General features: G+C 40.6%; 1 protein-coding gene and 1 long non-coding RNA gene across 3 annotated transcripts in view; one reads left to right on the top strand and one right to left on the bottom strand.

Annotated features, from left to right (window-relative positions):
- Window positions 1-5,164: 5,164 nt before the first annotated feature.
- On the top strand, window positions 5,165-16,635 carry LOC147026518 (uncharacterized). Its single transcript, XR_015058380.1, has 3 exons — window positions 5,165-5,527; window positions 7,824-7,932; window positions 15,183-16,635. It is a non-coding gene; the product is annotated as an uncharacterized LOC147026518 (long non-coding RNA).
- The window catches only part of LOC147026515 (uncharacterized), a 335,422-nt gene continuing 326,823 nt past the window's right edge, over window positions 9,810-18,408 (bottom strand). Inside the window, exons 4-5 of one of the 2 annotated variants that reach the window (XR_015058377.1) lie at window positions 11,937-12,277; window positions 9,810-10,937 (exon numbers count right to left, since the gene is read on the bottom strand). Coding sequence is in view for 1 of the 2 variants with exons in the window: in XM_085881978.1 (XP_085738104.1) it covers window positions 10,914-10,937 (24 nt within the window). In the remaining variant the exon portion in view is untranslated. The remainder of the gene's footprint in view (window positions 10,938-11,936; window positions 12,278-18,408) is intronic. The other variant, XM_085881978.1, reaches the window with a different exon arrangement.

Genomic DNA, 18,408 nt, shown 5'->3' with positions numbered 1-18,408 from the left:
AATCCTTTGCCCATTCTTCATGTGAAAATTGATCCAGTTCTGCCAAGTTTTATGGGGATCATCGATCGATCATCAATCTTCAAATCTCGCCAGAAATGTTCAACTGGGTTCAAGTCAGGACTGGGCAACTCAAGAACATTTATTTTCTTATTATTCATACACTCCAGTGTGGCTTTATCTCTGTGCTTCAGATCATTGTCTTGCTGAAATGTGAATATCTGACCCAGTTTCAGATTCATGGCTGACTCAAGCAGGTTTTCATCAATGATTCTCTTGTACTTTGCACCATCCATTGTCCCTTTTATGCTGAAAAGCTTGACAGTCCCTGATGTTGAAAATCAGTCCCATTACATGATGCTGCCACCACAATGCTCGACGGTAGGAATGGTGTTGACTGGGTGATGTGCAGTGTTAGGCTTGTGGCAGATGTAATGCATGGAATTTAGACCAAAAAGTTTAATTTTTTTGTCTTGTCTGACCACAAAACGTTTCTCCACATGCCTGCAGTATCATTAAGATGTTTTTTTTTCACAAACTCCATACAAGCTTTCAATAATGGCTTCTTTCTTGCCTCCTGTCCATGGCGGCCAGTTTTGTGAGGGGAACGGGATATTGTTCATTGATTAACACTGACCCCCATCTCGGACATAGGGCCTTGCAGATCTTTCAAAGTCATTGTCGAATTTACAGTGACACCACAAACCAGTTTCCTGCTTGCCTGGCTGCTAAGTTTGGTTGGGCGACATGATCTGGGTAGAGTCTGGGTGGAAAGATATGTCTTCTACTTATTAATGATGGATTTCACCGAACTCAAAGCGATAGTGTGTGATTTATAACCCTCTCCTGAACAGTGCTTCTCCACCACTTTATATATGACTTCTTTGAAAAGCTCCTTGGTCTTCATGCTTGCCTTGTTGGTTGATCAAGTGATTTGCACCTGAAAACTCCATCTTTGCTCTTTACTTCTTCAGGTTCCTTCTTTGTCTTCCATTTGATTTTGTTTGTTACATATCCTGATGCTGTGTGGACTGTGCTTTCCCACTGACAGATATCTGTTAGCTTGTACATGATGCGACATTTGAGCCTGGGGTGTAACTACTGAAATTTATGTCTGGGTTCTTATCACCATTTTTGTTTTTTGTTCCTTGGATACAACTTTCTAATTTTTTCACAATTCTCTTTATTCATTCTAATTCTTATTTTTTTCTTGTTATAACTCTTTTACTCTTCATTCCTCTCTTTCATTATCTATCTCTCTTAGGAGAAGTTAATTCTTGCAGGAATTTTTCTGTTAGGCACTTGGATGCGTCTGGTTGGGTCTGAAGTTTGTGGAGTAGCGGCTGAAATCCGAATCCTATCCAGGTTCCTCCTGATGACTCCATCTTTGCTCTTTATTTCTTTGGGTTCTTTCTTTGGTATTCCTTTTGATGAGATAAGCGGGGGAGCTTAATTTTTAAGTTAAACCACTGATTGCTTCCAGGTGAAAGCTATTACTTATTTTGTAACCTTTAAAACAAATAATTTGCTCCTGAAGTGGTTTCGGATTAATTAGGCAAAGGGTTTGAATATTTATAAACTGAGAATCATCTGATTTTCTCTGTTAATCTAACTTGTTCACATTTTATCTGCATTTTATAGCTTTATCACTTTGGAGTAGTTTGTGAACACCAGATATATTAAGTTTGATTTGAAAGCATCCTGAAATTCGCTCAGGTGGCATCAAAATGTGAAAACTAGACAGGGGGAATACTTTTGCAGGCCACTGTACCATCATCAAGTATATGTGATTTGCAACCAGTTTGACTTGCACTACTTAAGTTATTATCCTTCACAGTTTAACTCCTGCCCCCAAAATGTTCGAAAAGATTACAACTTGGAGTGAAAAAATAGATGGGGATGTATAATATGGCCCAAGGCATTGATTTAGCTGCTTTTATTTATTTATTAGCCAACACAACTGACTCAAATAATGCAGGAAAAGTAATTAAAAAAAATCACTGGATTAAGTCCATCTTGATGCGAGAAACATTATCAACTCAAACTATAATTACAAGGACAAGTACCATCCCCAGTGACGGTAAAAGTTTAAGTTAATCTATTAATTCAAATGATTTCCTGGACTTTCAAAAGGTGAATTGTGTTGCACTCTTGGTTTCACTCTGAGCCAAAGTTCTGAGGAGCTCCGTAGACCTCCCACCACAAAATGAAGGTGCAATATCAAGCGGCGAGGTGCGATTTGTCTAAAAAGAGGGCAAAATATCCTGCTTGCGAAATACATTTTGGCATCAACATTATTCATGCCTGTTCTCCCATCATTTCAAAAGTGAATGTTGAGCTTTTCAAATGCAACACGGGAAGTTTCCACCGTAAATGGGAGACAGACAAACACATGGACATACACCATGGTTCACAATAAATAATAGATGACTTCCCTTCCACAGAACTTAAACACAGAAAAAGACCATTTGGTCCATCAAACTGCACAATGGTTGCCAACCTAGGACAGTTTTTTTGATTACATTCAAGGCTCATGGAAGAGTTAGAACACTGAACAGATCAGGATGCAACAGGACAAAAGGAACAGTAGAGAGAGGGAGGAGGGGCAAGATTAACAATGGAGTTGAAGGACAAAATAGAGGGAGAGTTGGATAAACAATGAGGTGGGGAAGAAAGGGGTGGACAAGATGGATATAAAAGGAAACTTCTTCCCCTCCCCCTCTCCTCTCTCCCCTCCCCTCTCCTCTCTCTCCTCCTCTCCTCTCTCTTTATCCCCTCATTTTCTTTCCCTCCATCTTTTTCTTCCCCTCCCCTCTCTATTTTCCTCTCCCATTTCCTCTCTCTCCCTCCCCTCTCCTCTTTCTCCCCTCCATCTCTTCCCCTCACCTCTCCTCTCCCCTCTCCTCACCTCTGTCCCCTAACTCCCTGTCTCCCCCCTCTCTTTTTGGCCTCTCTTCCTTCTCTCTCTTCCCCACTCCACTCCCCCTACCCCTCTCTATATGTCCATGCTGTACACTTTTGAGGGACTGATCTAACTCTTAACAAATTATGTCATTGAGTCCACTGATAATTAAATTTAACCTTATTTGGGACCTCTTTGAAGTTTACTTTTAAATGTTATTTTTAGGTCACAATGCTAAATATATGTTTTTCTTTAATTAAATGATTAACACTGCAACAATTGTTCAGACTTTCAGTATATTTCAGTCACTGTTGTTATTGTTGTTGTTGTTGTTGTTGTTGTTGTTGTTGTTGTTGTTGTTGTGTTGCCCCAATCAGTTCTGCTCCAACAGGCCCGTGGCACGGAGATAGCCAATCAATCTCCCAAGAGTGAACAGAGATCCCTCACATTTATGATGTGCTCTTGTCTCGGTGGAGTTGTGTTTCGGGGCCTGTGGGTGGCTGGACAAGTAGTGGCAAGGGTGATTAGGGTTGGCACTTGCTGTTGCGCAGTCTTCGATAATATGTTTTGCTGTGTGTAGGGCGGTCTGGCAAAGGTTTCAGGTGTTTTCAGTGGTGAAAGTTGAGCGTGTGTTTGTTATATAAGAACTGTGGGTGATGTCCACAGTGGAGGTGTGCAAGGTGAACAAGATCAGACCTGGAGAGTAGTTGGTATGTTGTCATGGATGTGTGGGGGGTTACTGCCAAGGATACTGTTGCGGCCCAGTTTGTTGATTGCGTTTATGGTGATGTCGGTGTGGTTGTGCTTTTTGTAGTTTTCGTTCTTCATTGGGGAGATTTTTTAGAGGATGTCACTGTAGTGTCTTGTTTAATATATCTAGGGGTCTGTGGGTGGCTGTACATGTAGTGGTCAAGGTGATTAGGTTTGGCACTTGCTGTTGCAAGGAACTCTACACCTCATGTTCAAGTGGTCCTTGATTTTTAGAATTTTTACATCTGTGTGCAGGTGTTCGATGAGTGTTGTTAATGTGCATCATGTGACGATGTGAAGGGCTTTGTGTTGTATGGTCTGCATTTTTTTTTGGATGGTTTTGTATGGTGTTAAGGTGTGTGTTTGATTGGCTGGAGGCCTAAGACGAGCTGGCGTAGTTAATGACTGATCTAATGTACTGTTTGTATATTAGTGATGTTGTTTCTTTGTGGTGTCCAAAGTCGGTGCTTGTGAGTTTCCAAAGTGTGTTTAGTCTGGGTGTGCATGTTTTTAACAAAAAATGTTTGTGATGTGATCTGAGAATGACATGGATGTGTTAAAAGTGATGCCGAGTATTTTTGTTTGGCGTGTGTGTGGGATAGGGATCTTGTCAGTGTGATGTGTAGTGCAATTTGATTTTCGTTGGAGTAATTTGTTAAAAGAGTGGCTGTTGATGTTGAGGGGGTTACTTTTAGTATGTTGATGGTGAGCCAGGTTTGTAGGGTGCTGAGGAAAGGTTGAAGCTGTGCTGTGGTGGTATTGATATTGCTATGAGTAGAGATAACGGTTATATTGTCCGTGCATGAGGCTATTTGTATGTTCTTGGGTAGTTGTATAACGTCGTGCATGAACAGATTAATGAGTGTGGGGGTGAGGACTGAGCTTTGAGGGACTCCGTTAGGAAAGTATCATGTGCATGATGACTTGCCACTAAAAATTACAAATGACTGTCTGCATGATAGGAAGTTGGCCAGACAGCATTTGGTGTTATTGTGCATGTTTGTGTTGAGTCGTTTGTTTGTAAGAGTTTTGGGAGTGTAACAAATGCTTTTCTGATGTCTGCAGTGGTGAGAATTGTGTGGTTTGGTGGTTTTCTATCATTGAAACCTTCAAAGGTGTTTTGTGTGAGGATTGTGAGGAGAGTGGTGTGGAGTGGTTTGGTCAGAATCCGTGTTTTGTGTGTGAGTGAGGGATGTGAGGCTTTGTGAGTGTGAGTATGAGGTGTTCTGTAACTTTGGAGGGTGTTGTCATCATCATCAACAAGTCCATGAATGCTCTACTCTTATTCTCTCAGGTGACAACTTTGGTGAGGAAGGGAGCAAAGTTTGGATCAGGCAATAAAATATAAAGGAAATTGTCTCCAATTTTCAAAGGAAATCACCGTTTCAGTTTCGCTGAGTGAACACTGCTTTCGCACTTGGTGCGTGGTCGCCATCTTGCTGATGGGAATGTTGTGGAATGTAAGACAATGATTATAACAGTTATAGAATGAGCTAGTTGCCCACTTACTTTCTTGTGAGGTGTGATTGGAGTTCGAAGATGGCTCTCGTAACAATGATGTTGTTCTGATTGCAGTCTCCAAGCTGATGAGTGCGTGGAAATGTTTCCCGACGTTGTCACCATGCCACCAGGGTTGAAGGGATTCTCCAAACTCAGCACCATGACCAAACAACAGTGTTACAGACGTGATAAATCAAATTTATTCACACCAAGAACAACCGTGCCGAAGAAGGCAAAACCATTCCTGTTGCCGGTTAAGGCCCCTGCACAGTAAGCTTACCCCCTGCCCGCTCCGACCCAAGGATCTCAAACACATACTGGTGTTGAACCCCCTTCTATCAAATACCAATGAAGACGAGGGTTCGTCTCCACATTGAGGTATATTGGCTCCACACTCAAAAACACCCTACTTTCACCATTCATTCAATCCATAATTCCAAAACAAATTTGACCACACACATCATTCACACCTCATCACACAACTCAATCCTTCACATCTATTGGGGATGATTCTTTGGGGTTGTTGGACCCTCCCCCCAAATGCAAGATGGGGGCCAAATCTTCCCCACTCATCCCTGTTGCGCAGACTCGTTGGAGCAGCATGGTCATGGTCAGAGCACCGATCGGTCCCCATGGACCGGCCCATTCCCTCTCGGCTTCCACACGAGCTCCTCACACACAAACACTGAAACACCACAAATCACACCTGAATCACATATCCACAACATACATTTCTTTCTTCTTTTCTTCTTTAGGGAGTGACCTCCCTCTGGCAGTCCTCCGCTTTCTCCTCATTATAGCCGGAGACATTGAAACCAACCCGCGGCCCCGACCACCTAAACCCCAGAAACGCATACATAACCTCAATATCCTCCAATACATCATAGCCTCGTCAGCAAGGCCATGCAACTGAAACACTTCATTCTCACAAACAACGTTCATATAGCCATCATACATGAAACCAAATTACGCGAGAAAAAAAAAACCGCTGACCATCCCCAACTATGCACCGATACGCTTGGGCAGACTGAACGCCAGAGGTGGAGGCCTCATCACATACATCAACAATTCAATTTGATATTCAGATATCACACAAGACGCAAAAGCTCTTCTACCATCAGACAACACACTTGAACTTCAAGCTTTCAAAATCAAAACTGGTAACAAAGCACACACGAACATCACAAACATTTACATATCACCAGACACATCTCCCATTGTACCAAGCAAATACTCACCACAACTGCAGAACCTTTGCTTCCTCCCAAACACCATCATCGGAGGGGACTTCAATGCCAAAGGCACGGCCTGGTATACCCATTACAAACCAAACACCAAAGGCCAAACCATTGCCACACAACTAAATTCGTTATTTATATTGAATGATCCACACCAACTCACACACACACACACACACACACACACACACACACACACACACACACACACACACACACACACACACACACACACACACACACACACACACACACACACACACACACACACACACACACACACACACACTAGTGACCTTGTGAAATTGCTTCATAATTTTTGGACCACCGTTTTGTGCAATCGTTTGCAATTACACAATTTTTTTTATGATTGTTGAAAACCATGATTTTTAATGACAACTTTGCTCCTTCCTATTAATTGTGCTTTGTCGTGCTCTTACATTTAATGTCGCCTTTCAATGATTTAATGGAGTCAACTAATACTTCTTGAGCAGCTCTAATTATTCCCACCTTCTTGTGAAGTTGATGACGGGGATATATGGCCCAGGTTTTTCATGAACCGGCTGGCCATGCCTGTGGTTCAACTGAAGGTAACATGGACATGAATTTGGAATTTGTTCCGGGTTTCGGTAGGAACATACCTATTCCTTGCAAAACACACAGACACAGTTAGATCTTTAATGTCCACCAACTAATGCTAGTAGTTAGAACACACAGCTCAATGCCCATCAGAGAGATGGTGCACTTTGTGATGCAATGCGCTTCCTGCCAAACACCATTCAGACAGTTTATAGTCATGTGGGGAATTCAGGTAAGACAGAAAAAAGGTAAGTGTGCTTGCTCTGAACCATCCTGTCACACATTAATAATTTAGTGGAAACACGGTAATTCATAAAACGAATATTTTTTTTCCTGTTATATAAAGATTGTCAGTGTATTTAACTGTCAAACAGTTCCAATAATTACCGGTAATTGTCATCCACAACTATCCTTAAACATGTTTTGGAACATCGTCCCGAGGCCCTCACTTTTTTTCTTCCGCCCGCACTTTTTCACCTTGATTTGCTTAAAAACAAATTCTCCATAACTGCCTGAGCGATTGATACAAAACTTTCCAAATAAGAGCTTCTACTCATGGAAATTTTTTAAAACAAAGTTACATAATGATTAGATGGGAAATGTGGCCAGCATTCCAAAAGGTCTGTTTTCTGTAGGCGTTGGTTGCAGGGTGCGTCAAGTATCAAGAATAAACGGCCTCGACCTCTCTCTCCACTCAGCCTCAGCCAAATAAACAAAGCAAAATAAAGGAAATGTTGGTGCACTACCCAGGTTCAATGACAAAATCTTAATACAATGTGATATAAAATGTTGTGATGTTTCTTTCAACCGAAGCTTGTAATTTTATCTTAATTTCTGACCAATATTTCTTGTTGCAGATGCAATTTTCATTTGTTATCTCTGCCATCAAAATTTTGAAAGATTTTTCAACTTCAACATTTCTAAAAAAAATTCCATGCCACCATTTATGATCTGCCCTCCAGAAAGGTATTTTGTTTATTTGAAGCCTGTAAAACCAGTTAAACTACCTTTAGTGATATACATCATGTGAAGCATATTATTTTTTGCAAAAATAAAGATTTTAGCTGAGTTGTTCAGCACTTGATGGCTTTATTATATAAGCATTCATGAATGCATTCTTGTATCTGTAGGTCATAAAGAAACCAATTTAAGCAACATAAAGTTCACTGGGCAGGGATTGTCTCGGTTGTGATGCAAGGCAATGTGAGGTTCTATCGGTTTTGCAATAGTTCTTTAGAACACAATTGGAAACAATTCCCATTGCAATCGGCAGCTGAATAGCGCTGATGGAAAGAATGGGCATCAAAGCTAATTGCGTGGTTTTCACCTCTTTCTGAGATAATCACTTTCTGGTGCTTTGTTCAGTGTTTGCTACTCAATGCTCACAGCTCACAAACAACCTAACCAGTGTTGTTAAATTGGAAAACTAACCACATAAATGAATGGTATACCAGCTGCCTATATGAAGTCATATCCCATGTAATAGAACTGTTTTTGAATAATCAATCTGGTCAAACGTACATTTCAAACTGTACAGCCAATCACATTTTTTTCTGCATTATCACAATGAATCACTGCATTATCACAATATAATTTGATCAGAAATGAAAGAAAATATTGTGCTATACCATAATATAATATACAGTAAGACCCCATAAGAATCTGCTGTGCTTAATAATACATGAAGAGGATTAGAACGGAAAAAATTGCTTCTTTTAAAAAAATTACTTCTTCTACAGGATTTTGCAATCTTATTCCGCAGCAGAATTGTTAAGAATGGCAGCAAACACGGGCAAATTGATTGCAATGCAGTCAAACTTCAAGGGAATGTCAATTGGTCCCTGGCTAATTGTCTTCCATTCCTCTGTTTCTTTTTGTGGAATAATTTCCTGTGTTCCCTCACACTTCTGTATTGATTGGAATACAGAAATTAGAACCACGCAATTGCTACAGAGTTTTTCTTTTCAGCCTTCTTGATAAATGGAAAATCAGCTTAATTGAAGTTTCAGTCATTTTACTGTTTGATGAGATCTGACTCCGGTGTTCAACCTTTAAGGCGGGTGTGGTCATTTAGAAGGTATATCATGGCAAGGATTGCACTGGGTGGTTTGTCTTTTCATTCTCCATGGTAATCATGGCAAGAATTTGGAATTTCTTGAGGGACTTTTAGGGTGTAGGCGATATCTCTCCTCCTCTTCATAATGGACAGTGTAGGTTCTTTAGCACCCACCAAGGACATCCAGTTTAAGGTCCATTTGAGGAATGGTATCGAGGAAGGAATGTTTTTTTTTTTACACGGGGTTAAACTATCTCTAGCTATGTGTAGGTATGAAAATTATAGAAAAAAAAAAACAAAAAAAACTGGCTGGGCCTATCTCTATCAAATCTTGCATACATACATTATGACGCGGCATGCCTTCCTTAACAAGGAACAAAAAGTATTTGCTCATTAGTGATGCAATTCTCTGCTTACAAGCACGAATCAGGCAGCTTATAATCAGGTCATAATATAACCCAGAGTAGACAGTTCAGAGGAAAGTGTGCTTTCCTATAGCATCCTGTATAACAACAACATTTCATGAGACAAGTACACCAATTGTTCCATCCATCTATCCATCCATCCATTGGGACCATGCTCTGTGTGGAGCGTTGGTGCTGCTTAAGCAGTCTCTTTGGCTATTGGGCACAATCCTGGATGGGTCACCACTCTGACACAGGATACCAGCAAGCTGGCAATCATTTTGCCAACCTCAGAAGGATGACAGGTTGAGTCAACCCCACCTTGTATTAATTCAACAGCCAAGCAGGATTTTAACTCAGGACCTGAACATCCCAAGCCCGCACCCTAACCATTAAGCTAACACCAGGCATACCAATTATTGATTTCCAGAATCCACCTTTGTTTCTTTAATCATACATAAATGGCATTATGAAAAATGACTTCTCATTGAAATTTGAATTTTATTCTGAATACTGCCCAGCAAAAGCTATTCGTCTCTGTATAATTACTGCAATTTCAGATATACCATCATAACTAAATGATGAATTGCAGTGCAATCAGTTTCGGGACTCGAACCAGATCTTTTGATTATGGCAAGAAGAATACATTGATCCATCAGGTGTCAATTTCGTTTGCACACTTGATTCTTGGTTTTAAAAATTTTAACATTGAAATTTTGCACATCAAAAACAAAAAATGATGTAATTTGGGAATGCCCAGACACAAAGTTTAATTAAAACAGCTAAACACGAGTTAATGACATCCCAAATTGCTCATTAGGTGGAATTCAACGGCATAATTATAAAGTAAACTTCATTGTAAAATCTTCACACTGATGTTCAAAATAATTATATTGTAATTGTGAGAGTTTTCAAAACGAATTATCATGTTAATAATGTCTCATTAAGAGAATGAAAATTTAAAAAGGCATTTTTAGTAGCATATTACAGTTGTCAAAGACAAGAATGCATATTATATCACATGGAATTTGTGTGTTTAGAGTCTACCTGCTTTCCAGAGTAATTGTTTATACACAAGTTCTTCAATTTCTATTTATATAGACTTCAACAAAACAAGCCATCCATCCATTGGGAACATACTCTGTGCAGAGCGTTGGTGCTGCCTAAGCAGTCTCCTTGGCTATTGGTCACTATCCTGGATGGGTCACCACTCCAACGCAGGATACCAGCAAGCTGGCACTCATTTTGCCAACCTCAGAAGGATAATAGGCAGAGTAAACCCCACTTGGTATTAATTAAACAGCGAAGCAGAATTTTGAACTGAGGACCCTAGGATTCCAAGCTCACCACTCTTGCCATTAAACCAACACCAGGCATACACAACACAAGAAGTTATCACTTTGGAGTTGTTGTTTGATTTGTGGATGGGAGAAGGGGTGCGGTGACCATCTGCCCTGCTGTTTTGTTCCCAGTGGGATGCAGGATTCTTATCCATGTATTCTGGATGCAAACTGTGAAACACAAAAGAAAAGCAATATGAGAAAATGAGAATATGAGACCATGGGAATATTAAAAAAAAGAAAACAATATGAGACAATGCACAACGTTCGATGAACTTGTGTTAAAAACGTGTAAAGCAGGACAAAATGTGCGTTAAAAATTGGTCGTTAACAGGTGCACAAGATGTCCAAGGTCATATGAGAATGTGAGAGGTATCCAAAATAAAATAGAAATCTGAAGAATATAGGATAATTTTTTGCATCAAATGTTATTTCGCAGCCTGTTTTACTTCCATATGGCCTATGATTTTAGCACATAAATAATTCTGGCAGATATTCTGCAGTCCATGAAAATTTAATGCTAAAGCTTGCAGGTGATTTGGTGTGAATATTAAATGTTTCTTTCCCTGGAGAGTGATACAATTCGGGCTTATTATTCATGACACAGTGCCTTTCCGAAATTTTATTTTCCTATGAAAATATGAAATACAATTAGCAAACTGTTTTCACAGTTCGCTTATCCCTCACATTTACCTGGTCACTATATGGAGCGTCTCATGTACTTTGGAGAAATTGTCATGGTGGTTGTAGAGGGTAAATAGAAAATACATCTCAGACTTTTCATCACACAGAAATGTTCTTCATCGTGTGTAAAATTTATAAGGTGCAGGTGCTGTTTATTGGATGAAGAAAATTAAACTACAATAAGAATGTGGCAGCTCATATACAGAAGAAAGGACAAAACATCAATTTGCGGAATTGCATGGATATGCTTCTTTGGAGTAGGAGAGACAGAAGAAAGCTTTTTAATTACAAAAGAGTGAGGAGTGCATCGACACATTGAAGAACTGGAGGGAAGAAAAGGACTGGATACTGTTTGAAAATTTGTTCCAGAGATGATATAAGAGAGGCACAAATAATTTATGTAATTGAGCAGACATGGGCTGAGAGGATGGCCATGGGGTACGCACACTCACTTCTAAGCTGTCTAACCTGCGTTTGAATACCTACTCAGCTATAAATTGTCATCTTGGTGTTTCATGGGAAGGGTGATTCTCCTATGTGTGTGCTGTCCCTCGGATGGAATCCCATCGAGCAGAATTCGTTGGTCGATGTTAAAGATCCCATGGTGTCCTTGGTGAAGAGAAGGGGAACCATTGCCAGCACCATGGCCAAATTCCAAATTCCTGTCATTACCAGGTGAGAGCATTGCATCAGCAGCTCATCCATGCCTGCCGCCAATGATGCTACCCCACAGTCTTCTGATGCATATGAACGAAGGAGATTGAACAGATGGCTTGGAATATGACAAGTGGAGTGGTGAGCAGAGGATGATGTATGGTCTGGCAGGGCTGTGTGAGGAGAGAAGGGAAAAACAAGAGAAAGGCTAATAAGGAACAAAAAAAAGGTGAAATCTTTGATAAAATTATGAAATAAATTGATTAAGATATCATTCCCTTTCTCCATCAGCCTCATCTCCGATCACTAATTCAGATTTAGACCAGGTCACTCTTCCTTGGACATGCTGTTTCAATTCTCCCAACAATTGATGGAGCCCCTCAATGTCAGACATGAGATCAGAGCTGTCTCCCAAAAGATATATCAAACTTTTGATAAAGGCTGGCACCCCACCTTGCTCTCTAAACTCTTTGCCTATGCCATACAAGGCCAACTCCATAAATGGCTTCCTGACTTTCTCTACTCTCGTAGCCAAAGTGTGGCACTCAAAGGAATCCTTTCATCTCCTCTCTCTGTTAAGGCTTGAGTGCCCCAAGGCAGTGTTCTGGGTCCAGTCATATATCCAATCTTCAATAATGATCTCTTTGACTCTCTGGAAAATCCTCAACACCCTCTGCCATGCCTCTTTCCTCTCGTCAGTCCTTAACAAAATCAGAAGCTGGTCACACACTTGGAATTTGTCTTTCAATCCTGACAAATCTCACATTCTCCCTCCCTCTCCCTACCATATACTTCCTCAACAATCCTCGTGAGGAAGTTCAGTTATTCAAATTCCTGGGTCTTAATATCAGCTATGACCTTTCTTGGGCAAACCACATTTCAAAGTTGGCCTACAGAGCCAGTCGCCAACTGGACATCCTCCATCAATGTCCTTCCTTGGCACACGAGAACTCCTATCTACATGCAAGGACTTCATCTGCAGCTTTTTGGAGTGCTGCTCTCCCCTTGAGTATTTTATGGAGTATGGAGTGGTGCCCCGCCTCACATTTTGCTCAGCTCGATGCCATGGAACCAAGGCCTTCAACATCATTGGAATATTGATCAACGGGCCTATCACTTTCCCATTACAGACTTGTCGGTGGTCTCTCTGTCATCTACCACCTCCTTTCTGGTCTTGCAACCTCTGCTTTTTCCATGCCTCACCCCCCAGGTTTTTGCAGGACACAAGCAGTCCAACACCAACCCCTTCTGATGAAACTCCCTCAATCCAGAATCACGGCTTCCCTCTTCTCCTTCGTTCCTCTTTTTTCCCACTTGTGGAATCAACTTCCACCAGCTCTTAAATCTCATTATTCCCTTTGGGTCTTCAAGACAGCTGCTCACCACCATCTCAGATCCAAAACCACGATCATTTCTGCTTCCATTAAACCGCCAACCCCAAGCCCTCCTCCTTCCAAATTTCCTTTTGTATCTCTATTGTCCACCCCATGCATCCTCCCCAACCCCCCCAATTCCTCCTCAAATCCTTTATTTGTCAAAGTGTCATCTATTTTGTCATTCAATCCTACTGTTTGTGCCCCCCCACTCTTTCTACTGTGTCCTGATCTCTTAAGTGGTCTGGCTCTTCCATGAGCCTTGGCTTGTATATGAAAAAAGAAAATATTTTAGGTGTTCCCTCATACTGGTCTCTCACATTCCATATAAGTTGTTTCTGATTTGGCTTGGACTGTTTCACTCTGTCACACCAATGCTTGGTGAACTCAGCCAACATGCGCAGCACACAATTATGCTGGTCGGTGCAGCTTGGTATAGCACTGGGACAACTCAACACAAGGTGCAGCAAAGTTTATGTATTACTGCACATATTGCATGCACCTGACTTGGCCGTTTTCATACTAAAATATTAACAGGTGTGTTGTGTAGCAAAGTCAGCCCACACATAGGTTCTTCAGCTCAACCGTTTTTAATGGCCCCTCCTGCTGCCCTTACTCCACAGCTCTCTGACATCACTCACGGTTCCATCTCGTCAGTTCTGGTTCATCATGCATTCATCAATATTTATCTAACTCCCAATACCACAAGCTGTTTACAGTGAGTCACACACGAATCAGAGGATAAAGGTAATTAATGGTGGCTCTATCTTCCATGGGTAATGGGTTAACCTATTGTCATCCTGTTTTACTAGCTCCTCAGACTGGTGTTGGCTTCACGCTTAAGGTGGCTGGCTTAATTAAGATGTTAGGGTCTTGAGTTCAAGCCCTTGTTGTGCCGTTGAATAACTGAAGGTGGGTTGACTCAGCCTGTCATCCTTCTGAGTTTAGCAAAATGAGTTCGAGCTTACTGGTAAATAGGGAGCATTACATCAGCAGCACAGCCACACTCCCAGTAATGATGTAAACAGCAGCCACGGGCTGCAAATGAAATAATAATAATAACTCCTTAATAACCATTTCTCTCCAAACTCTTTCATCTTCCCTCTGTCATCTCTCTATTGCAAGAGCCTCGAATGGTATTTTTACTTCCACCACCGAAGGTGAAGGAAGTTATGTTTTCACCCATTTCTGTCTGTTTGTTTGTTTGAGTGCAGGATATATCAAATAGTTGTCCACAGATCCGGATGAAATCTTATGGAAAGGTTCGGTGTGTGAGAAGGAAGAACTGATTAGATTTTTGGTGAAGATCCGGATCCGGATCCGACTACTAGAATTTTTGAAGTGCTTCTTCACCATTGAGAGATAGGGATAAACTAATATGTAGCACGATATCTCAAAAAGTTGTGCATTGATTTGTATGAAATTTTGTGTACAGATTGGGAGTGAGATAAGGAAGAATTGATTCAATTTTGGTGAAGATCCAAATCCGGATATGCATACGAGAATTATTTAATTTTTAAAATGACTACCATTGAGAGATAGGGCCAAAAACGATATAGTACTGTATAGCATGATATTTCAAAAAATGCATTGGGCCCGATATGTTCTTGTGAATCAGGCATTATGTGGCAGTGGTATGTGCTCTACCGAGTGCCCATCGAGTTATATATGATACAGAAACCCATAAATTTTTCTTTATTTTCAGATCTGGTGGTATAATGTAAAAGAAAATGTTGACTCCACAGGAGAAAGCGCAGTGCGTCAAATGGTTCATCGAGACAAGATCTGAAACACAAGTTCAGCATAATTTCCACACAAGGTATGAAAGGAATCTGCTATTGACTAGTATCGGAGATTGGTACAAGAGGTTGAAGGAGACTAGAAGTTGTCAGAAACAGAAAAGTACTGGTTGACCAACTGGACCAAGCACAAGTGCAGCAGAGGTTGAACGAGTGTGCGAATTATTTCAACAAAGTCCCAGAAAATCAATTTCATGCACATCCAGATAACTGGGACAACCAACCACCACTATGCACAGGATTTTGCATTAAACACTGAAGCTTTATGCGGATAAGATGCAGATTCTGCAGGAACTCAAACCAAATGATGGACCCAAACGCAAGGCGTTTGCCTTGGAAATGTTCGGTTGCATAGAGGATGATGAAGATTACCTGAAAAAGGTCATGCTCACAAATGAAGCTTGCTTTCACACAGAAAGCACAGCTTTCTCACAGATGCTCACAGAAGCTTGCTCACAGATGAAGCTTGTATTGGGGAAGGTCAACTGGCAAGATGTGAGGATCTGGGGCTCTGACAACCCCCACGTGGTCATCAAACGCATATGTGATGTTTTAAAGGTAAATGTGTGGTGTGGCCTTCTCCATGACCGCTTGGTGGGTCCTTTTTTCTTTGTGGAGGATACAGTGACCTCAACATTTTACATGAACACGTTGGAAGGATTCGCCTTCCCACAGATTGAAGACCTGCACTCTGACATCATTTTTCAACAGGACTGCACTCTACTTCATTGGGCTTTGTTGTTCAAGCCATCCTGAATGAAAAATTTCCAAGCTGCTGGATTGGCTGAGACGGACCAACAACCTGGCTCCCACGATCACCAGACATAACCCCCAATGATGATTTTTCTGTGGGGTTTTGTCAAATATGTTGTCTACAACATCAATGTTGCAAACCTGCAGGATCTTCGTTCTCAGATAACAGCTGCATGCACACTGGTGGACGCAAACATGCTGAGCCGAACATGGCAAGAACTCCTGTACTGGTTTGATGTCCTGCCCACGACAAACAGAGCTCACATTGAAGTGTATTGATGGTGTGCCCAAAACTTTATGAGTTTCTCTGTCATATAAACGAAAGGGTATCATTGTTTCATTTGTGGTTCTAAACATATTAACAACCAAAGTTGTCCGGGTCTTTATGGAACACCCTATACAGTATATGGGTAAGCACAACATGCAGTTGAACGAGAACCACCTTGTTGTGATAGCACTTGATGATTTAAAGGCTGCTGGTTCCTTCCAGACTAGTTCAGATTTTGCTGAAGCATTCAAGTTGGTTGGTGGAAGGTGCAAAGATGTGAATTTGGAGAGGGAAATCTCATCTGTTAAAACTATACAAAGTGTATTGCTTCTGCAGATTGAAGAAATCAAATAAAACGTTGTTGAAACTTGAGGTCATTGATCCTTTATTGCAGCGATTTTTTTTTGTTTGTTTCCTTTTCTTGACCTTGAATTTATTCTGATGGATGCCAAAGACATAATATAGTTCCATTTTTGGCCAATATTCCCTGGAGGAGGAGATCATTACCCATTGGAAATACTTTGCTCATTCACCTGACCATAAACCGATTTAGCATGTTTGGGACATCATGCACGTTCCCTTAGAAGCAGGCCAAGTGTAGTTACATATCCTTCAGGAGGTCGTGTTGCCAACAACATAACCAACTGGGCCAGGATTTCCGACAATGACTGATCAGGGACTTGCTGAGACATGCCGATGTATTGAGGTTCAATGAAACTAGGGGACGGAGATTTCTTAAAACAAGAGAGAAAGTCTTTCTAGATATATAAATCTCCTTATAAATGAAAGTTCCTTTTCCAAAGTTGTTTTTTGCCTTTCAAATCTGTCTTTCCGGATTTAAATAGTTTCATTATAATTGGGGATTTATATCCCTCATATCTCCATGACAATATTCAGATTTGAATTTTGTCTGACAGATTTGCAGATTTATTTGTAGTTTTGAAATCAGATACCTTTTGAGCAATAACAAAAAATAAAAACGATAAATAAGAATTTCTAAACAGACTTAACAAGATTTGAAAGTCAAATAGACAAGCGTCGATGTTGCAACATTCGTACAAGGTTCCCGATTCACAATACATCTTTGTCGTGAAATTCTTTTAGCGAACACAATTGGCAGCCTCGTAATCTTCCCCTATTATTTACTCATTGTTTCATATAATATTCCTTGAAGCAGATAACTTCCAATTTCTATCATTGGCTTCAACAAGGAAAGGCTGATCCACTATTCTGTTGAATTGGCTGGAGGCTTGGAGTTGCATAAAACTGTCACACCCAAACATTCTGGTGCAGATACAATATTACGAATCAGTTGAAAATATATAATTGGATATCCAATGCCATTCTGGGGTTATGCAAATAATCAGATATAAACCACATGGTGATCCTGAGGATAAATGACACATCCTTACAATGACAAACCCACAGGTTTTGCTGTTTAAATGAGTGCATCATGCAGAAAGGTGCCATCCTATATTTCAAAGCTGTTAAAAGATATAGTGAACCAAAGAATGGATTCATAAAATCCATGCTTGTTGATTAATCAAAATAAATCGTTCGAAAGCATTTCATCAGTCTACGTTTGAAAATGATCTCATTGTACCGGATAAAAGTTTGGCATTTGTCTTGCAGTTCATGTTCTCTTATTTATGCACCATAATTGCTTAGGTACTTTTGTCATATGTAATGCTTGTTATTCCATCTCCTGCTTTGTTTGTCAATGTTTAGCTTTCACCGTTTAGCAGGTTCAATCGGCAACATCAAACATTTGCTCTCTTCTTTTGTCAATATAGTATTTGATCTGCAGTTTACTCATTATTTTCCAGTTGCACTTCATGTTCTCATGTGAATGAATGTGTCATATTATTAGTGTAAGCTCATTTGTGTGCAGAAAATGTGTTGGTAGCAGTGGAATACAGTTATTCCATTCATATACATGTAGATAGTCCCTTCCCTTTTGTATAGCGGGACAACAGGGGTGTGCGTTGCGAGGATCTCATAGTTAGGTTTGCTTACATCATTTCTTCTTCATTTCATGTCTAACGTCATTCCTACTCTACTTTTCTGATTATTTCTGAGGTATATCTGAGTCACGTGCGCTCTTTGCTGTG

This window comes from Eptatretus burgeri, chromosome 5 (assembly GCF_056783735.1).
Source record: "Eptatretus burgeri isolate ZD-2024b chromosome 5, Ebu_testis_v1, whole genome shotgun sequence".
In the NCBI taxonomy this organism is placed as follows: Eukaryota; Metazoa; Chordata; class Myxini; order Myxiniformes; family Myxinidae; genus Eptatretus; species Eptatretus burgeri.
The sequence above is the reverse complement of the archived record's forward strand: the minus strand, read 5'-3'. Positions and strand labels throughout refer to the sequence as shown.